At 41.6% G+C, this 25,201-nt stretch overlaps 1 protein-coding gene and 1 long non-coding RNA gene across 5 annotated transcripts in view; both read left to right on the forward strand.

Annotated features, from left to right (window-relative positions):
• Positions 1–25,201, forward strand: part of CCDC9 (coiled-coil domain containing 9) — a 40,203-nt gene that overhangs the window by 9,594 nt on the left and 5,408 nt on the right. For 3 of the 4 annotated variants that reach the window (XM_075187118.1, XM_075187121.1, XM_075187119.1), the window contains exons 12-14: positions 551–1,052; positions 14,780–14,968; positions 17,002–17,144. In XM_075187118.1, the coding sequence (XP_075043219.1) occupies positions 551–1,052; positions 14,780–14,968; positions 17,002–17,144 (834 nt within the window). The remainder of the gene's footprint in view (positions 1–550; positions 1,053–14,779; positions 14,969–17,001; positions 17,145–25,201) is intronic. The other variant, XM_075187120.1, reaches the window with a different exon arrangement.
• On the forward strand, positions 17,151–20,862 carry LOC142102318 (uncharacterized). Its single transcript, XR_012679245.1, has 2 exons — positions 17,151–18,494; positions 18,844–20,862. It is a non-coding gene; the product is annotated as an uncharacterized LOC142102318 (long non-coding RNA).

Consider the following 25,201-nt stretch of genomic DNA (forward strand, 5'->3'; position numbering starts at 1 on the left):
CCTCTTCCTTGCTTCAGGGTTCCCACCACTCGCACTATGTCAATGGCCCAGTCATATGCAGCCCTATCCTCAATGTTCTCACACTAGTGGGCATGTCACTGCCTCCTCTGAGGTCAGCGCTGTCCTATTCTGCTACAGTGAAAATTCTGGTTTAATTGCCTTCAGGTTGTTTTATCCCTCCCTGCCCACTAAAAAACTAGGAACATTACAGATGACCAGGAGTTGAACTTTGAATACAAATTAGGTTCTCAGATCCTAGTCATACCCACCTTAAACACTAACTTCACTCTAAATGTAGATACACATCCCTAGGAAGGAAAATCCAGCTGACTGGGTACTTTCTGTAGTGGGTCTGTCTTACTTGGCAAGGGGGGTGGAGGTCCTAAGGTCTGAAACATCTTTAGACGTTCCCTGTCTCTTGTGCATTGATTGGTCTGTGTCTCAACCTAGTGCTTCAAATAAGATTTGGTTTTCAATAAAGTCTTGGAAGTCTTCAGATTACGCAATTAGGTGAAAGTTCAAATATCTTAATTTGATTATCCTTGTACAGGAGAAACAAAAGGTTGAGGAAACCCAGAAAAAGATCTCAGTGGTATCGGCAGCAGTGGTGGCCAAAAAGAGAGGTGAAGCAAAAAATGATGCTGAAGATGATTGTGAAGATGAAGACGGTGAATGGACAGATGCTAGTGGTGGTGAAGACGATGACTCTTCAGAAGTTGAGGAAGACCCACCCAATAAAGAGCTCACCAAAGCTTCTCCAGCCACCCCACAAGAGGAAAGGCAACCTCCGCAAGAGGAAAGGCTACCTCAACAAGTGGAGGCCCTAAAGCTAACTATGCCTTCACCCGATGATATCCCTGATGAGCGAGTCATGCAGTCCAAACCAACTAGTCCATTCTCCCCCGATGGACACTGTCCAGTGACTGATTGGGGGGAAGAGATGGAACTGCTGTCACCCCCAGGAAGCAGCAATGAGGACAGTCCTCCTCAAGCCATTAATATGAGGGTGTTCAGCATGGACACAAGGTCTCAAGAGAATTTTTCTCCTTCAGGTCAGTGAAAGTTTAAAGAGCAATACACTGACAAGAACCAATGCACACACATTTCTCCCGGCTGGTATTACCTGGTATCGCTGTAATATTCCTGCGTCACAGTGAAAATGGTTTTCATGTAGTGACAAGGTGATTGTGAAGGCATTTGCCAAAGGACAGACAATTATGACATTTCCTAATTATTCAAAATTAATACTTTATAGCATATGGTATATTAAATTTATTATAGAGGATTGTATGGAGGACAAGTGTCATGCATTAGGGAATGGGCGAACAGCAGTGGATTACTTCGCTGAGAATAAGTGGCCAGCAGGTGGCAGTGTGAATGGAGTTCTGTGTTGGGGGAACAATTTGTTGAATGAGTGACTGCTGTGTTACAAAAAGAAAATCCTTGGACAGGTTTTTGAATCAAAGGATACTTTTTTTTTTTTTTTTTGTTAGCTGAAGACATTTGTAACTAGTATCTGCCAAATTCACACAAATTGCATTCAATTTATCTCTGAATATATTTTAAGATGGGCATTTCAAGATCACATTACAAACAAATGATAGCAGTGGTCCAACCATATTTGTGGCCGTCCCCACAAACGTGTAGGGGGGAACTCAATGTGCCGCGATGTCTCCTTAACAGTCCGCGGAAAAACACATCACGGCAGCGTTTTTTACTCATCTCCGTTCATTTTCCATTAAGTTCCATAGAGACTTAGATTCTGTACCGTATTAGGCGTCAATGTGCGCAGCTAGACATTGCGGTGATGTCCGGTGGCTAATGGAATTCACCCCCACAGAACACCAGGCTGCAGCACTTCACACAAGATGTGCAGACCACCTTCTGTTGCATGAATTGGCCTGTACATGCCTTCCTATAACGTTTAAGTTGTAAGTAGATTGCTGTATCTTTGAAGCATACGCTTGTTATATTCAGTGCATTGAAAATAGTCCACTCTCCCTCATTATAGCAACAGATGGAAACCAATAGAGAAGCAGAGTACTTGGTAACAGCTGCAGGAGGATACGTATAAGTCTATACAGTGTGTGACATGTGTCTTTGGTTTAGTGGCGCTTTTTTAATATTGGTAATTTTTGTATTAATGTTACTATAACCACCACCCAGCGAGAAGTTTTTTTGGGTTCCGCTTTCTTTACATTCATATTGTTAAAACCGCTATAAATCTGTTATAAACCTGTTAATACTACAATTAGAAATGTCATTTCTGCCACATCTGTGAATTGGATGTGAGTGAAGTGAAAGCGAGGGGAAAGGTCTCCTGCGTTATGTATCCTCATGTGTCCTATGTCATAGGTGAGTCCGTGCATGCCCAGACACCCAGGTGCTGTGTAACTGTTCATGTGTCCTGTGGTTAAGTGGCACATTACTCCTGGGTGGACACTATTGGCACGGACCATTAGCAGGGACCATTCATGAAAACTGGTGCAAGCTAAATATTCTAGAACCCATAACAACCAATCTGTTATCTAGATGGAACAAAAAACATCTGGTTGCTATGGGTTGCAGCATCCTTTTTACCTGTTGTCTGCTATGAGACTTACCACAGCAATGCAGTATTCGGGTGACAATGGTTTAACCATTATATGTGGGGGGCTAGTGCATCGAGAACCAGTGTTGATGCGTTTTGAAGACTTAAAAAAACAAACCCACTGGTGTGCAAATAATCATTATTGGTGACATCACACAGTGGTGGCAGCGTTCCTTTGGGCTGTACCAATATTCATGAGAATGGAGTCATTCCCTGGTATTACTAGACACGCTGTACCTCTGAAGTCAGAAGCTATAGAATTATTTTACCGTCTTTGTTTGCTTCGCCACACAACACGGTGGTCTCCAGTATGTGTAGGCAGTGGGTACGGGGCTTGGTACTAGGCTTCCCATGGTTGGAGTTGTTACTCTAAAATATACAAGGTTCACATGTGTTGGTTTGTTTTTTTTTGTTTTTTTTATGCTATTAACAAGGACTGAAGCTTTTGTTCTTCCCAATCATGCAGGCAATAAGAGGAGGCAGCGCAAAGTCAGCTATTAGCCCGTCCGCTTCGTGCTGGGTGTCCGCCGCAGCTCTTATGATGGATAGTGAATGATAGGCGTTGTGTGTCTCTTAACCTGCGTGGATTATGCCCAGAATGTAACTTTTTTATCTTTTATGTCACTGAGCAAAGAATCACATGCCCGGTGCTCTAATTCCGTCCTTGTGTGTTTTTGTTCTTTTGTGTTTGCTTATAAATCCATTCACTGTGATAGAACAGCACTCGCTGTTTGCTGCTGCTAATTTTCTTTGTAAGAAGTTGTTTGGGGCAGCCATGATTACAGCTAATTTGCTTTGAAGGCTGTAAAGTGTTTATTAAAATGAGGAAACCTACTTGGCAGTTAGCTGCTTTCAGTTATTGGTGCATACTAATCCATGAATATATAAAGCATTGCCTTATGTAGAGTATCTGTCACATGAGGTAATTTTACTGTAAAAATGTGTACAACGCAGGGGGGGGGGCATAAAATAGTTTAACCCCATTGATAAACTGACATGTAATCCAGCAGTGTCATGCTGAATGACACTTCTGGACACTGCTCTCCTGTGTCAGTAGATTATATAGTGACGGGCTCTATCGGTGCTGAAGCCTGGACTTCAGTGCGAGAGACGGTGCAGGTATCATCTGAGTAGGAATTCAATATACCCGCCATACTCTTAGATAGCTGAAGCTGGCATCGGCTCCCTTTAGGTAAGGGAAAACAGATCGACATGTTGCTTTCAACAGTAAGACCAGAGTATATGCATTATTCTAAATGGATAAATCATGACCTTGTTTGTAGACCTGGACATGACCGGTCCTCTGTAAGACTGAGCTATATTAATTTAAGACTACATGCAGCAGTCTGGCTGCTTTCTGCACCACTATGTTCGGTAATGTCAAAACATATCCAAATATTGCAACTCTGGATGTACTACAGAAAACTGAAAATACAAACTGGTTTTAGATTTAGTTTTTTGTATTTTTTTTTTTTTTTTTTTAATTTTAAAGTCTTCAACTTTAAAATAATATGGAAAATATACATCCTTTCTGATATTTTAATGATCTAATGTCCTTTATAGTATATTGCTTGCTATGGCGAGCACTTAATCACTGACCAAAGGTTTTAATGTACCATAATGGCGCCTGTAAGAGTTACAGCATCATAGAAATTAAATACTAAGGGGGGGGGGGGGGGGATAAACAAAACCATATTAAATACATAAGTTCTATGATACTGTCTTGATCTGTTTTGAAACCTATTGTATTGTGTATGTATCGGATCGTGTTCTCATGTGGTGATTGATTCGTAAATGCAGCTGTCATGTTAAAGGAGGTCTCCACCTAGAAATACAATTTTAACAAATTCCCCCTCCACAAAAAAAAAGGCATACCTGTGTGGTTTCCACAGTGGATGTGCTAGTTGGACCAAAGGGTTGGTGGGGATTGCAGTAAAATTTCATTTCTGATGAGTTCTTAATCCATACATATGACACAAACCTTTCTGGCTGCTATTAATCGCTGTACGACTCCAAAATGTGTATTGTGTATTTCTCTACAACCGATGTTTCTTGTGATTTATTTTTAAGATTGTATTGATTGATGAAACCTTATCATGAGCCAAATTTTGATTAAAACAAATGTTGCTAATTGTTCAGTATTTATTTTTATTTTATTTGTAGTATAAAAACAAATAAAACACTGTTGTACTGTTTTCAATTTAATGGGACTCTGGGACAAACATGAATTTGTAAGCATAAAGTACTTTTTTATTTTTTTGAAATATAGGGCCAGTGCCTTGCACTGAACTGTATAATGGGGATTTAAAATAAATGTTTGTGGCTAAACAGTGATGTGGTGTTTTGGGCTTTACTCACAAGACCTTACATAGTAGAAGAGGTTATATAATTTTTTTAACATGGGTATATTACCAAGCTGGGCTGTCAGTTGGCAAAGATAAGGTTGGTGCAACAGAAGACCAAGACCTAGGTTATGCTACTGGCGTTTTACAAATCGCAGTTAAATGGTGCTTATTTGTCAAATTCTTTAATGCCAAAAAATCGTAGTGTCTGTAATATGCACCAGCCAAATGGAGGATAGAATCTGTCTATTGATTTAAGTTTATTTAAAAACTGTTACAGTAAATCTCAAGACTAAATCCAGCCTAAATTAGCAGAACAGTCAGCAATTTAACAGTTTGTCATCCAACTGTCTATAACGGCAGCATGGCTTGAATAAGTGTTGGGAGGCCCACAATTATTGGTGCTGCAGTAGAGCAGCCTTTCAAAAAAAAAAATTTTTTTTTTTTTTTATACTTTTTATTAGAAACATCTTTTTTTCAGTAAAAAGAGGGCATTACAGCATATCGAGAGGTTAATAAAAAATAGATAACACGTGTTTACATGCAGGAACGCTCATAACTTTTGTATACGGAAAACAATTGTATATTCATCTAGTATTGTAAAGATGTTGTTTTTAATATCTTAGAATTGTGGGGTATAGAGGGGCGGGGGGTGCGCGATGTGTGAGAGGGGGACATGTAGGGAGAGGTGGGAAATTAAGGATTCACGCATCAAATGAAAGTGAAATATACTTGCTTAGAAATACCATTCCATATATGGATATCACTAAAACTGGAGTTGAGTTTGATTATAGTACAAAGCCCATGAGGACCAGACCTTGTAAAAGGAGACGGAGGAGCCCCTCAGCACACTAGTAATGTGTTCCATCTGGTAAGTGTGCCAAATACGGCCACAAACCATCTGAAGTGTTGGCGGTGTAGAGTTCTTCCAGGAGGCCGCTATCTGACATGTGGCAGCGCTGATGATGTGTCTAAGAAGCTTGTGTTCAGATTTGGTGAGGTCTGGAAGGGGCAGCGGAAGTAAGATGTGCTTGGGGTCAGGTGGTATATGAGTATCTAGAATTGCTGAAGCTAATGCAAGGACGAGCAGCCTTTCAAATTGTAATAATTTTGACATGGTTAAAACTCAATAGAAATTTCTAGGATTGCTATTAAAGTTAGAAAGGCTATCACTAGGAGACAACTGCTCCCTGACATTTGATGCCTGATTGCCTTCTGAGATAGGCAGGGTTAGAAACTGGTACAGTGCTCTTTTGCCTTTGAGTTGTTAATACTGGGCCATAAGTCATTACAGGGCTAACGAGTTCACTTGAGCTGTAAGGTTCCATTGCAGGTAGTACTGCAGTACCACATTGCACCACTAGGGGCTGAAACACTTCAGCACTGCCTGAAGCAGAGTGGCCCTCTCCGCTAACGCAGTCTGTGTTCTGTATTTTATTGTCCGGAGATGTAAGGAAGGGCCCTCTAGTTTCTGTCTTGTAACCAGCTTGGGATATGTCCCAAAAACGAGTCCTGTTACATATCTGGTATTTGTTGTTAAACAAATTGTTGTTGGGCCCGTTCTTGCCTGATGAGCAAGTAATAATAAAGACAGTGAATATTATGTCTTATCGGATTCCAACAGAGCTTAGGAATTGTCAGTCACTTTCTGTGTTGAATTCTGTTGACTAGTATTTGGGGGTTACTTTCTGCCTTTGAACACTCAAGTTGCAAGACTAAGGTCAACTTCCCACTGTCAAACTGGGAAACTTTTCTCTCCAAAATATATAATTTTTTATTTTTTTTGGTCTTCTGCTGTAGACAAGCCATTTAATTGTCATGGAAATAGGCTCCAAGCTGTATGAATCTACCTTTCTTCCCAGGAAGATTTGGATCTGTGGGAATGCTCTCCAGCTGTTGACACTTTGCTTTCACATGTATTGGGGAGAACCATGATTCCTTTACCAGATGCGGTGACCTTCTAGGGCTCTTTGGATAAATGGACTTCTGAAAGCCTATTGTCTACCTCTGCTTTGGCAAATACACTAGCCTTTGCAGGCAACAAGTAGTTGCAGAACTGCTTTCCCAGGGCAAAGCTCATGCAGGTTCTCTTATAAGGTCTTTGCTGTAGCATCCTACATCTAGGATGCTATCCTTAATTCTGCAGACTAGGGCTCATGTACTCGGCCAATTTGGTGCTGAGAGTTCTGTCTCCAGTCTTGGCCACAAGGCAATAATAAATAATCCCAGTTTATGGTACCTTTTTCTGGATAGCCCCTCTCGCTGCAACCGGAGTAACCAATGATGATTAAGGCTCTTGGTAGGAAGACTTTATTCCATCTTCTACTGCACAAGCTTCTTTTGTTCCCTGGGTGCAGATATCTTGGGACCATTCCTCGTGACTAGGCTGCCTCAGAGCAGTGCAGCTTCTAAATGACAACTGAAGCAGTTGGGGCTTGTCTCTTCCTCATTCAGGGATTCCTGGCCACATGTCAAACCCCTTGGTTCTCGGTCAGATTTCAATGATCTCAATTATGCTTTATGGAGCTCCCTGCAAACCATTTCTTTATTCATGTACTTCAAGAGACCAGGAGCAGATAAAGTAGTTTTACTTGACCATTTAAGGGCTGCTGCGGTCGCCTACCCTGTCCTGAATCTTCAAGGGTCAGAGTTTTTATTTCAGTCTCTTCCTGGTACCCAAATAGGGTGGTTCCCTTTGACTGGTGTATGATTTGAAGGACATCAACAATTTTTTTTCAGAAAGTCCCCTTCCACCGTGGCTTAGGTATCGGGTGTAGCTGCTTTTCAGATGCCTACCTTCATATCCCTAAGTGGGAAGAACATGAATACTTGGCTCTCCCTGGTGCTCCATTTTTTGGCCTGTTGTCAGCTCTATGGTGTTTCTCCAGCGTCAATGCCTCTGTTGTACCTCTTACATTGTTGTGGTGGCAGGATTGTAGCATATCTGGGTGATAACTGGTGCAAGGATGATCCGTGAAGCTGGCATTTCATAACTTTCAGCTTACTGTCAAGATCCTGGAGTCATATACCTGGATTACACATTTTAAATAACCCTGACCCTATGGTATACCAGGGCCTGTTTTGCATGACCCCTAACCATGTGTTCCTCCCTCAAATGAAAGTCTCTCGGCATTAAGATCTGCACTTCTGACCAACCTATGTACTATTATCCGTTACTGTATGATGGTAGCGGGGACCACAGGCTTCACACAGAAATTAATAAATTTGAGCACCAGTGCGCATCCCCTGGTGTGGTTTCTGATAATGGGGACTGAGCCACATTGGCTCCCATAGCGATAAGCACCAGTTCATGATAGGCTGGGCCCATTGTGATGAGAAACATGCAACACTGCAAAGGTATGTGCTTAGTATGTTCATCACCACGGATCTTTGAGCGCCCATCACAGAACAGTCATAGCTGTTGCTGAAGTGAGCTCTAATTTAACTGCAATTAAACCTTCTTCATGTATTATGCACCTTCCCTCCCCTGTTCCATCTCTCTGGGTATAAAGAGGCGCCAGTAGGGGATACGCAAAAAATCTTGATACAGACGTATGCATTGTCCATGGAGAGTATAAAAACATGTATTTTATGCAAAAATAACAACCAGCCCTTGTGGTCAACCGTAGATGAGAGCTGTTTGTGGCCTCATTTCAGAAAATTAGAGAGTTTACTGTGTACAACAATCTTAACATTTTTTTTTTTTATTTAATTTTTTTAATGATCATCATAATTAATCTTATTGACCTTTTATTCTTATTAAGAATCATTCCCATCACTCACTGCCCTGGAGGACTGTGTGTATGTATGTGTACAGACTTTTAAATAACTCAAGTTTGTGTCCTATGCTGACACTCGGGGGGGAATACATGAAAGACTGGCTAGATGATTGGGCACAGTACATATATCGATCTAGGTCTTCTACAGCCTTTGAGAAGAAAAAGTATTTTGCCCCTAACATGATTTGTTGCTAAAGATTCTGAATGTGTAATAGACTTCAAGGAGTATTTTTTTATTTTTTTTTTGCGAAGTATTGACTGCAGTATTTTTTTCTAGAAATGATTACATTTAGAAAATATTTAAACACTTTTGAATTGCATGGTCCGGTTTGCACAGTTGCAGTTTGTTACCTCGGCGGTCGCACAGACAGAAATAGTAAGTGCATGGCCTGTTGGTGCTTCTTATAGAGAATGTGGGAAAAGAGCCAAGACCATTACAAAGGCATTAAACAGCCCTCAGTGCAGATTATTGCACAAAAGTTAAAGCAGACAACTACAGCTGCATGCCCTAGACCAGGCTACCACCCTGACCTTATTCGTCAGACAAGAAAGGAATTTATAGTAGAATCTGCTGAGCAGCCACCTGGGATGTTGACCAAACTACATTAGTCAGTAGCTGTGATGGAAGACAGTGTGGCAGTTAACAATTACCAGGCATTTCATAGCAGGTTAGAAGTCCTGGCTTATAAGAAACACATGCTTGTGAAGAGTTTGTGGGTTGATAAGACTAAAGTAGAAATTTCAGGTCTAAGTGTTGTGTTTGGTGCAAATCAAACACTGCATCGGAGCCAAGTACCTCTACTCCCCCTATGAAGAGTGGGGGGATTATGTTATGTGGATGTCAGGATTGATATGAAGATCAGCTGTGCACATTATGTTGAAATCCTGGACAAAAACTTGCTGTGCTTTGCCAAAACTGTTTAATGGTCTGCCCAGTTTACCTGGCACCAGGATAATGACCCAAAGCACACTGCAAGAGCAACACTGGAATCATTTAAAATAAAGGAAAGAATCTTGTGGTGTAGCCCCGTTTGGGAGTCTACAAGCGCATCGAAAAAGCGGTGGCGTGACTTCAAAGTTGCTGTTCTCTGCAGCTCCTGAACCAATCTGAGCAATGGGAGCACTGAGATGAGTGTGTGACTCTCAAATACAGTGTCTCATTCTACAACTTCATATTTGTAAGTGTAAGGAAGTGGATTTGAACTGGAAACTTTCACAGCATTTTATTTGATCTAAGGCGGGAGCCTTTATCCTCATTTCAATACAACGTGGTTAGATGGGCAGCTAGCTTTAAACAGGAATTATTTCCAAATACATTTTAATGTAAAATGAAAGGTAAACACTTTATACAATATTTTGTGTTGTACTTGAATTGTACCTATTTATAACCAATAGGTGTCACTGTTGCTATAACTTAAATCAGGAAACATAAGAGATTCTCTTTACCAACTATTCATAAAGTTGGTCCTTTCATATAAACACCCCAATGCATACACTTGTTACATAACTCCAAGCTAATCCATATGTGTTTGTTTATTTTAAAACACCCATTCTGATTGTTTTGTTCTTTACTTGTAAATGTTGTGTTACTTTGTTGTAGTCAACAAACTAATTGGCCCCTTGGTAAAGCTTGGAGTCCATGTTCCACAGGTCTAGAACAGAGGCTGTAGAGAAGAGCATATATTACTTTTTGCCCTTTAATGTAAGAACAGCTCTGTTTAAATCGTTCAGAAGTACAATGGATCCCCTTTCTTCCTCTCTGTCCTTGATCCCTTTTCAGCGTTTCCTAAATCACATTAAGAACAGTGTGAAGTGTTTCCATGATGGTAGAATGCTCCTAATGTCTGCAGATACTACAGTGTACCACATAATGCGAGACAACATGATGTATGCTTCCAATTAGCAAAGGCTGCGACCCATCTTCTTATATAGTGCCAATAAATTTGTTGTTGGAGTACAGCATATGAAACTTCCAAGTGTTACCCATCTTCCAATAGTAGGAAAAAAATCAAAACAGATCACTTTATACACTATGATGTTCAATGTATGTATGTTCTTATCAATGGGGGAGATGGGCCGTACGGAAATCACTGATATTTGGCTGCACACGTTGGCCGCTATTATTTTCCGGGGCCAAATAAAAAAGAAAAACTTTAGGCGGGCCAATATAATTTATTAAAAAACTCAAATATCAAAATATATAATACAAATGTTTTGAATGGGACGGGAGGGTGTTATATAGCAGTGTTACCTCTATAAGTGCAGCGATCGTACAGACACAGCACTTATTTCAGCAGTTTGTTGCAGATCCGTCTTTCTGGTGAGCCACTAACTGACAACACAGCAGCCAATCGAAATCCGCCTTAGTATATGGCCCAGCCCATCTCTTCTCACATGACTTTCAGCCATTAGGGGGCGGGCAGGTGTTTGAGTGATTGACATGCGAAGTGTCCTTTTAGGAAGGAGGATGAAGTGTAATGGAGGAAATAGCTGGGAAGGCATAAAAATGAAGGTTCTGACACACAGGGTTGGCCCTAATAATTTTATGCATATTTTAATTAAATTTTTTAAAATATTGGCGGGCCGGATAGAACCTCTAAGTGGGCCTGATCTGGCCCGCGGGCCGTAGTTTGCCCATCACTGCATTAGCACATAGGTGGGGATCCTTACCTGGACCACAGCATTACTGTAATATCACAGCTCGTAGTGCTCACTATCTGTGTCGGACTGGGGCATAAAAGGCCCACCAGGGGACTGCAACACTAGGGGCCCACCATAGGGGGTGTGGCCAGCCATCAAAGAGGCGAGACCAGACACTAGAGGGGGAGTGGTCAGCCCACGAAGGACAACTATCACCATAGTGTAGTATATAAAGAATACACAGTTTTGACCTGCCCCTTTAGATTGGGCAGAACAGTCACCAAAAATCGGGATTGTCCCACTAGACTCAGAACATTTGACAAACTGTCCTACCTGTTCTTGTCACTTTCACCACCTGTGGATGCTGGTTACTTTAGCTGCGGCTTGTCTGGATCCTGGAAGGTTGGGGGCCCTATTTGGAAAAAAAATTGGGCACATTTAGAAAGTTCCAACCAGACCCGGCGTTAAATCAATAGGACCCACAATTAATACTTAGGCTTTCCTCCAGCCCCAACATTAAAGTAATAGTATTTCCATTTAATAAATAAACCTATTTCCTTGCCTCCAGACAGCTCCAGCAATAAATTAATGGCATTTACGTATAATAAATATAACTATTTCCCACAACCGTCCCTGCCATTTAAAAATTTATATTCATATTTAATAAATAGACCTCATGCTCCTCAAACTCAACTCCGCATTCAATTAATAGCGCCCAAACCACCTCATCTTAAATGAATAGTCCCCAATATAAAATTAAATTGTCCCTCCATCATCCCACAAACAAAATAGCACCATTAGTTAGCCACCACCTACCACACACACATTACATTGCCACAAGCCCGCTGTGCCATCACACACACATTACTGTGCCCCTTCATCACCATGCCGTGCCTCCTTATGATCACACTGCGCCCTCCATGCTGCTTTTGCTTCCCCTTCTCCTGGCACCTTTTCATCACCCTGTGCCCCCTCTCACGTTTTGGACTGAGCAGTGTGTATAGCATTTTGCGTGAATTGGTTTAGACCACTGCTGTCTGCTAGTTGGGGGTCAGCTGTAGACACTGCACGAGGTGAAGGTACTGCAGGTGACTATGTCACACCGTACCTAGCAAACTATTTGAAATAAGGTAGGGAGGAGGAGTTGGGATAGTCCATTACCCCCCACCCCCGTCATGTCCCATTGATATCCCTTCTATGGGGTGTTGTGGAGTACTATGGAGTCTTGCAGATCTAGAAAATCGTGAGCTGCTAATCCTATTTTGCACAGGAGACAGAACTGTTTTACTTTTAAAGAACCCTACATCCAAACTGCAACTTTCAGCTGTAATATCTTGTAACATTCACAGGTCTGTTTGTAAACGCACCTAAACCGTGGCAGGCTTTAAGATACTTATGATCGGTGACAGTCATTATTCCGACTCTGTAAATGTCGGCACTTGCAGTGTGTAGATAGGGAGAGGATGTCGTCAGTGTGATTGTCGAAATTGTGAATGTTGCCAATCTCAATGCCGACATTAAAAGACCAATGTTTCCGGGTCTGGCGGCATTGATCTTTTACTGTCATCATTGTGATTGGCGACATTCTCCCCCTGTCTACATACTGCAAGTGTCGGCATTTAGCCTGCCGACATTTTCATATCTGCAGCTTAAGTGCTGACACTTAAAGGGTCGGAATGATGTACCGAACCCCTTAAGATAGTATGTACTCTGTACTTGTCAGTGTGCTTATCCTTTTATAGTTCGATTAGTTCTTTGTTCTTTTATACAATCGAGACCTGATTCTTCCTCTACATTCATAGTATATTCTGTTCTGACAAGACTTGTGACCTACAAATATATTTCTAAAGGTGTTTGAGATCCACGCAGCCTTAAATAAATGAAATCATGAAAGTTTTTTCCTGCTTGTCACCTAAACACCGTGAACCAATATTCAGGAGATTATGTCCTATCCATGCCCTAGGATCTAGTGACAACACTGAATCAGGAGTCTTTGACATCGGCTAGTCCCTTGGACACATATTTGGCTTTGAAACCATATCCGCAGTCAAAATGAGAAGTGATTTGTTATGACTCTGCAATGTTATGAAATTACTTCCTGGCTGAATCAAAATGTTATGTCAGCTCTGACATAGGATGTGTCCCTGTGTGCTATATATTGAGGCTACATGTAGAGAGTATCTAACCGGCTAAACAATTAGGGCAGATACTTCTGAAGGTGGGATTATTGTTGAACAATAATATATAAATTGTCAGATAGAGCTGGGGAATAATAATGATGTGTAATGCTACAATCATGCCTGAGAAATACAGATCAACAGTTATGATGTTTTTTGTTATAAAACTTCGGAATGTTGGTTGAACATTAACATTCCCTGAAGAGTTGGAACATTGTGTTTTGCGTAGCGTAGTGGTCCTCTGGTAAATGTAATGATACAGTACACACAGCATAGGGAGTGATGGGTCACATCTCTCCTCACCACACCCTCTATACTAATATTTTACACTTGAACACTATACAACACCCAAGTGCTAGCTCTTCTCTGGTCCCCATCTACTGCAGCAGGATGAAATACATTTGGATACTGAAATCAATTTCAATTATCCAGGGCTGTTGAAATAAATGGGGCATTTGCCATGGATTCACCAGGGCAGGAGACCCCAACCTATTACACTTTCTGATACTGGTATCTGGATTGAGAAGAACATGGAAGCTCCTATCTAAGACTCTTTACATAATGGGATTATGAGAAGAAGCTGGTCTCAGAGTGGGGGAATCTACCGTTTGAGTTGCTCTATCAGGACGTCCCAAAATCCCCTTGGTCAAATAAAGAAATAATACTAATCTCAAGATGAACATAACCGTAACTTTAGCCTAAGACCTCAATCTGAACTTACTCTAGAAAGTAACGCTCTTGGTATAAGGCCCACTAATGTCTTAGAGCTGTCCTGACATTGTAAATCAATGTCATGCTGAACGATCTTGAGATCCTGTTGGAACGAACGGGGATTATTAAATCTTAATTTTATGGAACCGTATCAATTGATGGTAGTTTTGTGCATCATGATGATATTGTGTGTATACAGACTGGGAAATGCTAATAAATATCCGAATGCAGAACTCTAACCCAGGGAAATGACTATGCAAGTTGCCATAATTAAGCATTTAGATAGTTTAATACAGTGTAATTCACGCTAATTAAGGACACATAAAATTGTGCTTCCGTAATGATGACATTTAGTAACACGAGTTGGTTTATCTGAATGTCGTATCATATTTTCAATTCACTCAAAAAAAAGTGTATTACCTTTTAAAAGAGATCAGCGAATATGTTGTATCTGTAACATATTTTAATAGTGTTAAATGTTGACGCCTCCTACATGTAACACAGAGCTAAGTAATAAATGGTGTTCTTGTGTCTGCTTAGGCTCTTCCCAGAACCCCACCTTGGATCCCGTGCAGAATTTAACATCTAATTTGGAATCTGAGTCTCTGCAGTCCCCTGACACTAAGACGGACCAGACACAGTCACCTGAGATCTTCCCAGAAGAAGTGGAGTCACCAGATGCCCCATTACTTCCTGTAGAGGAAGACCAGGAGAGTGGGGCAAATTATGGTAACCAAGACTTTATCTCGCATTTGTGCTTTTTTTTGTATTCAATAAGTTGAGTGAACACTGGTGGTTAAACCTTGCCCGTGTTTCGTTTCGTCTTTTCGTCGGTAGACGAAAGAGACAAGCAGGGGTTGACGCTGGTGAGTATTGACCTTTGATCCCGTTGAGAGACCAGACTGTCCAAGCACACAGGTGTCTTTTATCATGCAGAACTGATATAACCACAAAAAATAGAATGTAATAGATGGCTGTGTGCTCTGTTTCTCATTGGGATCAAAGTTACCTATTTCACTGGGACATCTCTCTTGTGTATATCAGATTCAAATTGCTGGTCTACACCGCCTAATTTAAAATATTCTTATGTCTGTTAGGCATGGAAACATTGGGCCTGATTCATTAAGGAAAGTAAGGCAAAAAAATAAATAATAACTTTTAACCTTGGCGAAACCATGTTGCTCTGGAGGGGGGAGGTAAATTTAAAATGTGAGGACAGATTTATAGTTGGGGTAGGGTATGTCCTAGATCAACTTTTAATGTCAGTGTAAAAAGAAAGCTATTAAGTATTTGCGTCCTACATGAAAAAACAGCCAGTATTTATCTTAATAAGAAACTCATTTGCACCCCTTGCATTGTAAGATGGTTTTGCCAAGGTTCAAAGTTACTCATTTTTTTGGTTTTACTTTCCTTAATCAGGCCCATTGTCTTTTGAACATGTTTTTTTTTCATGGGGTTTAATGATCTCTTTGTCAAGCACACTTAAAATAGAACAGAATCTGGTCAGATCAGGTGGGTGATGTTTACACAAATTGTTTGAGTACTTGGGATTGCGCCCGAGCATTGACATTGGTTAGAACACGGCATAAGCGCTGGTTTGTATAAAGATTCCGCTGTGAATGTGGATATCTGTGGGCCTTGTGGTACTTTGTACTTTCAAAATCAACTGCAGCTACTCTACATCACAAACAAATACACCTCCAGCAAAGGCATACATGGTGGTGAAAATAATTAGCAGGCATTGTACATAGGTATTCATCCGCTTTATCATGAGACGACCCCCCAGTGGGATTGGGATTGTTTGGGTACTCGCGTGGGGTGGGGGGAGATTAGTGTTTCTTTTAATCTCTACATACTCCCTACATTGAAGTAGCACTATTATAAAAGCAAGTTGTGCCCTGTGACTTTCACTATAAAATTGTTATTCTCTATTATTTATAAGGTGCCACAAAAGGTCTGCAGCGCTGTACATGAAATTCACAGTAGTATACAATATACAGACACCAATGATCCACATTACGTAATACATAAAAATACAGAATACAAAGACCAGACATCTACTAATTAACAGATTACACACAGATAATTTGGTAATGCCGATAGTTATTTATGGAGCAGTGAGTGAGACTGATGGTAATGCCCATCGTGAAGTAGGCCTGGGCTCCATAAACCAGGGTTAGGGAAGCAGACCTTGAAGTACAGAGGGTGATGCAGTAGTAGAAGAAGAACACAAGGTTTTTTAATGTTCTAAAAACACTGTCAAGTCCATTTTTATTTTTTTTCTGTCATATGAATGTGAGATCACTGTGCACAGACGACTGAGTCTACACCAAGGCCTCACACAGCTGTCAGGGCTCACCTGGTGTAACTTACTGCTTTTCACATCTATTAGGTCTGCGCAGACTTTCTGAGCCATAGACACAACACTCCCAGCTAATTAGTGATAATAGAGGCAGTAATTGTTTTCCAGCAGTGAAGAGTAACAGAAACAGTAATTATATCTCCAACATATGGAGACATTTAGTTAGAGATTAAAATAATAAAATGGAACGCACAATTTTATCTATAAAGTTACCATATTCATCCTCCTTACGATTATGCAGAACTATTAATGCATGTTTGTTTTGACTGGAGAGATCTACAAGTCACTGATACACTGGAAACAATAGTTTTGGTCTGAGCGATGTTCACACCGACCTATATGATGCAGTGTACATTGATACAGGAATAATTACACTGGACTGACCTTTTGTTTTCTAAAGCAGAGAGGATCGCAGAGGAGCCAATGGGAGAGACGACCTCAGCAGTATCGGAAGAGACCCCACAAATCACAGAAGAGTCTTCGCCGGTCACAGAGGAGCCGGACGGAGCGGCACAATCTGTGCACATTGCTGACTATGAGACGGTTTGTTTCAGAAAGATCTCTCTCTGAACACAGGGACTGGCTTGTCTCCCGCTTCCCTTCTAACGTCTGTCTCCTGTCTGGCATGTTCTCATCCTGCAAGTGTCACTCCCTGAGGTGGTGGACGGCTGGCAGTATTACATTAACACTCTTCTTCAGCTACCTCTCTGCATGCGCTGCTTTGTACTGATGATGATGTGGATGGAGGTCATTGATCGAAATATGCAGATTACGCTAATGCTTTATGTTATTAACGCTACAATAATGCCACCAGCTTTTAACCATAGAGTGTTAATTATAGACATGTTTTAGTGGTTTTTATACTTCTAGGGCCAGAGAGATGTTATGACAGTGACATGTTTAATATATCCGTTACCTACAGGGCTACGTTGTACTAATGACAAGGTGTGACTAGGCCATGTTTAATGGCCTAGTCCTTCCTAGGACCAGAGTGTAGTAATGACTGTGTCATGGTTAGTGAGTCAGTCCCTCTAGGACCATAGTGTAATAATGAGAGTGATTCCTCTAATGGTTTAGCCTTCCCTAGGACCAGACTGATTGACAGATCATGCTTATTGGATCAGTCCCTCTAGGACCAGAATGTACTAATGCCAGTGACATGTTTAAAGCTGCATTACCGCCTAGTAAAAGATGGCAGGGCAATGCCCGCTGCCCCAAAGGGGTTCCCGGTGGCTGCTACATGCAACCGTATTCCCCCAGGGAACTACTGGTAAACCAACTTAAAATGTTGGCGGAGGAGAGGCTAGTGTATTTTATAACACAATAGATTGGAATTTACAGTATATTGCTTTTTATAACCACAAGTGGGATATCATCATCACCATTTATTTATATAGCATATCTAGCGCCACTGATTCCGCAGCGATGTACAGAGAAACTCACTCACATCAGTCCCTGCCCCATTGGAGCTTACAGTCTAAATTCCCTAACATACACACACACACAGACAGAGACAGACTAGGGTCAATTTTGGTAGCAGCCAATTAACCTACCAGTAGGTTTTTTGAGTGTGGAGGAAACAGGAGCCCCCGGAGGATACCCACGCAAATACGGGGAGAACATACAAACTCCTCACAGTTAAGGCCATGGTTGGTAATTGAACTCATGACCTCAGTGCTGTGAGGCAGAAGTACAAACCACTAAGCCACCGTGCTGCCCCAGATATTACTCTATATGCACCAAGTGCCCACTTCATTACATACATCTGCTCAATAGCAGGTTTCTCCACCCACATGTCACCTGTATTAGTTGGATCGTGACTTAACAAGGTGTTGAAAGTGCTGTCCCGTCTCTATTTTGTCGGCATTCTTTGGTTCCATTCATCAATGGGCTGTCTCTGATCTCAGCACTCCCTTTGTTCTTTGGGTGAAAGTCTTGACACATCGGTGACATTAGTACGTGAATACCGGTGTTGATGTTTGCGATATATTCCTGATGGCGCATATGATGCCCGATACCATGCTGCGTTCAAAGTCACTTAAACCTTAGAGTGCCCATCATTAATATGCACAGTCTGTGCCTACTGCTACCAATCAAGCAGATTAAGTGCTGGTTCCTCACCACCTGTAACTCACCAGGACATTGGATGTGCTGCTCCTATGTGAGAGACGTGCATCAGCGTCTGGTGTTTGTCGGTAGCAATGATTTGACAGCATGGGGAGTAACCCGGGGCATCCATAAGCTCCCGCTGTGAGTTGAAGCGATGAGCTAGAGGAGGCTGGGCAGGGGGGTTCAAGGTTACTGCAAAGTGCTGAGGTGGCAGGAGAGGCCTGCCCAGTGCTATTAGTGCCCTCCAAGTGGTGGCAGTAGCTACTGATTGTACATATTAATAATGCAACAATATAAGACCAATATAATATAATACCCCCATTATGGGAATTTTCTCCGGTCCCACCTCCTACCAGTTCACGTGAACGGGAGCAGTGGCAGCATATTGATTCTGTATTCTCCCAAATCTCACTGGACCACCAGGGTATAGATATGTTTTTACTCATTTAATCTGCGAATATAAAACATATTTTACTCAGGCGCATTACACCAGTATTTCAAATAAAATATTTCCTGCCGTGATGGCGGGAGGTGGACACAGCCACAATAATCTCCTGATTGCCTGGGTTCAGAAAATGTGTTTTGGGGGCAACAGGGCAGTTTTATATGGCATTTTTCTGATCTTCTGTTGGTATTTTTTTTATGAATGAGGGGCTATGGTGGTTACACATATTATACATTCTACACATACATGGTGTCATCGTAGTCGTGAAAGTCTAGCCTCAAAGCGTAGGGTTACACAAGTACTAATGCGCTTAGGTGTAGTAGGGGATAGTTTGTGTGTGCTAACAACACGCTGTCCTCCACCTAGTCAAACTAGAGAAACAATGACGTCGCTGTGGAGAGCTGTGTGTGCAGCCTTCATGTCTTGTAGATAGATTTATGTGGTAATGTTCAACCGGAGCTGTGGTCCATATGGATGTTGTTGAGGGACGTAGAAAAATTATGAATACGATAATTGGGAGGGCTGTGGGAAAACGTATCAGTGTTACATGCAGTACAAATGGGCTCTTTAGGGATAGGTATAATATAAAGACAAGGATTTGGAGAGGGAAGGATGGGGCAATTGAAGAGGGAGAGTCGAGGAAGAATTACAGTGGAGAGTTGGGTGGACAGAAAAGGTAAGTGGTAGGAGAAATGAAAGATGGAAAATAATATATTGGATCTATTATAGTGGAGTGGAATATAAAGGACAACTTATGCTATAAGTATAGAAGAGACAAACAAATGGGAATTAAATAAAATGATATATCCAGAAAGAAATGGGAATGCTGGTAGTGTAAATAGTGAGAAGACTTAGGGCTAGATTTACTAAACTGCGGGTTTCAAAAAGTGGAGATGTTGCCTATAGCAACCAATCAGATTCTAGCTGTCATTTTGTAGAAAGTACTAAATAAATGAAAGCTAGAATCTGATTGGTTGCTATAGGCAACATCCCCACTTTTTCAAACCCACAGTTTAGTAAATATACCCCTTAGACTGGACAGATGTGGGTCAGGATGTATAGCACAATGGTAGTGTTAGTAGTGAGTATATATTGGTAAATGGTAGACAAAAGGGTTGGCACAAATGTATAGTAAGTAAGTCAGAGAGAAGCTGCTGGGGGGGTGGTTCAGGCCAGGTTGGCTTTAATGATGTTGGTTATGGGGTGGTGGGTGGTAATACATATGAAAGTGGGTCATTAATAGCACAACATTTGGTATCAGTGCAGCTTGTGGATGAAGGTAGTGATAGAGGAAAAATAAATACCGAGATTAGTGACAAACTGTTATAATGGATATAAAATAATGGTAGTGAAAAACAAAACAGATATTGGATCAAATAATATTGGAAAATGAAAATAACAATAGAATTTAAATAGAAATTGCAAGAATAATAATTAGGAAAAAAAAAAATTGGTCAAATGGTCTCGGGAGTTTTCTGTGAACTGTAGAGAGTAACCGAACGCATTTCGCTTTGTGGCTTACTCAGTTGGTTCTTTTTCAAGAATAAAACTGTCAAAACTTAAGCTAGGTTAAATTGTGACTTAATTTGTTCTACAAAACAAAATAATGAGAAACGGTCTGTTTTTATTTCTGTATTGATGACATCATAACTGTGGACTAGATATGGAATCCAGTGAGATATGAATTAAAATCTTGTCCTGACATTGTCCTTGTGTGTAAAGGTGAGTGTGTTCACACAAATAGGGTGTAAACTAATGTATATGGCAAATCTAGTGAGGAATGTTTACCAAATCCCTAACACTCGCTCGTCTTGCTCGTCCTTCCTCTGCATTCAATACACACATGATCTATTGGTATCTGCCAGCTGTTTAAAATAGCATTCCCTGCACATATGATGCTACCACTGAGCAGGCAGTTGTGTGCCCAATAAACTGGTCAATCTGAGTATGAAGTGTGTGTGTACATGTGTATGTATATACGTGTGTGTACATGTGTATGTATACACGTGTGTGCGGGTGTGTGTGTGTGTGTGTGTGTGTGTGTGTGTGTGTGTGTATATGTGTATATATATATATATATATATATATATATATATATATATATATATACACAGAGAGAGAGAAAGAGATAGATATATATACATATAGAGATATAGATTTTATATAGATAGATTATATATATATATATATATATATATATATATAGATTTTATATCTCTGGCATTATTAACAATATTATTATCATAAACTTGGAATGTGTCACAGTGCACCGCAGCATCATACAATTGGAACACAGGACATACATGAAACGTGAAGATACAAGGTAGACAAAATAAATGCAGACATGAAAACAAAGGGTATGGAGGACCCTGCTCATTAGAGAGCTTACATTCTAAGCGGAAGAGGGCGCAGCTGAAACAAGAGGAGCGAGTGTGGTTTAGAGTAGACGTTGGGATGGTTGTGAAGTTGTATTAGTGTGAATAGTATCATTGGGGAAAAGGTAAGCTCTAAAAAAGAGATCGGTTTTCAGAATGTGTCTAAAGATTTGAAGGCTGTGGGAAAGTCTGATTGGGCGTGGCAGGGAATACCATAAGTGCGGAGCAGCACAGGAGAGGTCTTGTAGGCGGGAGTGAGAGGTGGTTACCAAAGACAAGGTGCAGGTCAGAGGTAGATCTAAGAGGGGGGGAGGGAGTGTATTTTGATTTGAGATGTATAAAGGGTTGATGTTATTGAGGGCTTTATAGGTAATGGTGAGCAACTTGAATTGGATTATGGAGGACACAGGGAGCCAGTGTAGGGATTTGCAAAATTTTGCTGCAGATGTGGAGCGGTGAAAGAAGAAGATTAGTCTTGCAGCAGCATTTAGGATGGATTGAAGTGGGGATACATGGGTGTTGGAAATGCCAGATAGCAGGAGGTAGTCAAGACTGGAGATGAGATAATGGTTGAGTTTTGGTACCATGTTTGGTAAGAAAAGGGCAAATCCTGCCAGTGTATCTAAGGTGGAGTCGACAGGACTGGGAGAGAGTCTGGATGTGAGGACTAAAGCAGAGGGCATAGTCAAGTGTGACACCAAGGTAGTGGGCTTTGGAAACTGAGGAAATTGTGGTGGTATTGACATAGAGGTAGATTTGAGGGGAGGTGGTGACTCTGGGAGTAGGGAAGATAATAAGCTCGGTTTTGGACATGTTGAGCTTTAGGTAGTGTTGGGACATCCATGTGGAGATAGCAGAAATACAGTTGCTTACGCAAAATAGTACAGAAGGGGAGAGGTCAGGGGAGGAGACATAGATTTAGGTGTCATCTGCATAGAGGTGGTACTGGAGTCCGAATGAGTCCTAAGTTCATCAAGAGAAGAGGTGTACAGTGAAAAAGTAAAGGGCCAAGAACAGAGCGTTGTGGGACCCCAACAGATAGTGGGAGTGGCGGGGAGGATGTGCCAGAAGTAGAAACACTAAACAAGCGGTTTGATAAGTAGAAAGTAAACCAGGAAAGGACTGTGTCATGAAGGCCAGTGGAGTGAAGGGTGTGTAGGAGAAAAGGGTGATCAACAGCGTCAAAAGCAGCAGAGGGTCCAGGAGAAAGAGTATAGAGAAGTGACTCTTAGAGTTTGCTATAAGTGGATCATTGATCACTTTTGTGAGAGCAGTTCAGTGAAATGATTGGGGCAGAAAGTCGAGGATGGAGTGAGAGGAGAGAAAGTGAGACAGGCGTTTGTACACTAATCGCTCAAGTAGTTTGAAGTCAAAGGGGAAGAGATAAATAGGGCGGTAGTTGGAAAGAGAGGCTGGATCCAGAGAAGTTTTCTTTTAGAATTGGTGAGATGAGTGCATGTTTAAAGGAGGATAGAAATGTGCCAGTAGAGAGAGACAGGTTGAAGAGGTGAGCTAGAGGTGGACATGCATTGGAAGAGCGGAGATTTTGGAGAGAATAGGGTCGAGAGGACAGGTTGTAGGGGGAGATGATGAAATGAGTGCATAGACCGTCTTAAGTTACTGGAGAGAATGAATTAAGGGTGGATTCGGGAGTGTAAGCGAAGGTGGGTAGAGTGGGGGAATTTGGCATGAGGAAATGTCTTGTGAAATGATGTCGTATTTGAAGTAGGTAGCAAGTATTATGGGCTTTGAGGGAGGAAGGGGAAGGAGGTGCAGGTGGGCAGAGAAGTGAGTTGAACGTAGCAATACACAAAGGGGAATCATTTCACAGGACATATATAATTCTATCCTATGAGAGCAATTGAAAGGGAATAGAGGAGAGGAAACAGAATTACGTTAGAGTGAGGTTTGCAAAGATTGAAAATGTTGCCTACAGCAACCAGATTCTAGTTCTCATTCTGTAGAATGCACTAAATAAATGATAACTAGAAACATATTGCTATAGGGAACATCCCTCAGGTATTGGAGGGGGAGGTCATGTATAATACTGGTAATGTGTTCCATTTTGTGTGTTTGTCAAACTTTACGGATAAGTGCTCGAGTAGGGGGGGGGGGGGAGGGGGTGGTGGTGAGACATCTTGCTGCTAAGAGGATATGTCCAATCCGTTTTTGTTGTGTGTGTTTCGGGGATTGGGCGTGGGAGGTGTACATGCATGATCAGGTGGCGGACCTCTCTCCAGCACTGTACAATTTTGTGACCATTCCACCATATATGGGACAGGGTCTCCTCTGCTCCATATTCACACCAATGGGAAGTTGAAATATTGCGGTAAAAGGCACCAATCCTCGCTGGTTCTGGGTACCATCGGACAAGAAGTTTAAATTTTCGGTGAATTGTGTACAAATGGAGCTTTAAGAAACCCCTGCGTGTATTTGGGACCCCAGTCCACAGGGCTGAGACATATTTTTTATTAATGTCGCAAGATGCTCTTTCACTTTGGATTAACATAGTGGACATTTAACATGGCAATTTATCAAAGTAAGTAACTGGACACGTTTACTCCATATGCATCAAAGTAAACTTGTTCCATAGGAAACAATGAAATTGCTTTGCCCAAACATTTGCACAGTGCAGTTTACTGATGCATAACTTGAAGTTCGTGTGGTACAATCTCATGATGCCTTCCTGTCCAAACAGGTTTGTGTAGGGAAGAATGGTTGGAGAAGCAGTACGGGTGAAGGAAGGGGCGTGCACATGCAGGCTGGGTACTCCTGTTTGTTTTGCACTTGCTATTATTATTATTTATTATTATCATTTATTCGTTAGGCGCCACAAGATTTCTGCGGCGCCGTACACAGTACAAACAGACTATACAGGGTGAAACAGTATAGGACAATAAACAAAAAATATCAATACTTCAGAAACTCCAGGCAGGCTAATGCAGTAAAGACGGCGCAGAAGAACAGGTATGGAGACAGGGGGTAAGATGGCCCTGCTCATACGAACTTGCATCCTAAGGGAGGGTAAACAAATCGGGCACAAAGGGAGCCAGTTGAAGCATGGGGGAGAGAAAAGGGGTCTGGGAGGAGAGAGGGGAGAACGAGTGGAGGAGATGAGGGGATTAAGTGGATTGTTGGTAGGCTTTGAGGAACAGGTGAGTTTTAAATGCACGTTTGAAGGAGATGATGAGTGCGTGGATGATAGTTTTGGTGGCATCCTGAGAGAGGAAAGGCCGGATGCGGGCAATGTTGCGTAGTTGGAAGCGACAGACTTGGGCAAGGGATTGAATGTGGGGGGCAAAAGAGAGAGAGGAGACGAGGGTGACACCCAGGCAGCGGAGTTGGGTAAGAGAGGAGATGGTGGTGTGGTTAACAACGATAGAGAGGTCATGGTGGGAGGAGAGTCTGGGGGAAGTAAAGTCAATGAGTTCAGTTTTAGAGATGTTAATTTTGAGTGAGTGCGAGGACATGCAGGAGGAGATTGAAGAGAGGCAGTCAGATACACGAGATACCTGCCAAGTAATACTCCATGGCACTACTTGGCAGGTATGCGATTGATAGGTTTCATACTCGTGAATATTAGTCTGGCCCACATAATGATTGCCTACACTGTGCAGGACGTAGGTAAACTCTGATGTGATCGGTTATACCAGATTGTAAGGAATCTGATT

This window comes from Mixophyes fleayi, chromosome 9 (genome assembly GCF_038048845.1).
Source record: "Mixophyes fleayi isolate aMixFle1 chromosome 9, aMixFle1.hap1, whole genome shotgun sequence".
In the NCBI taxonomy this organism is placed as follows: Eukaryota; Metazoa; Chordata; class Amphibia; order Anura; family Limnodynastidae; genus Mixophyes; species Mixophyes fleayi.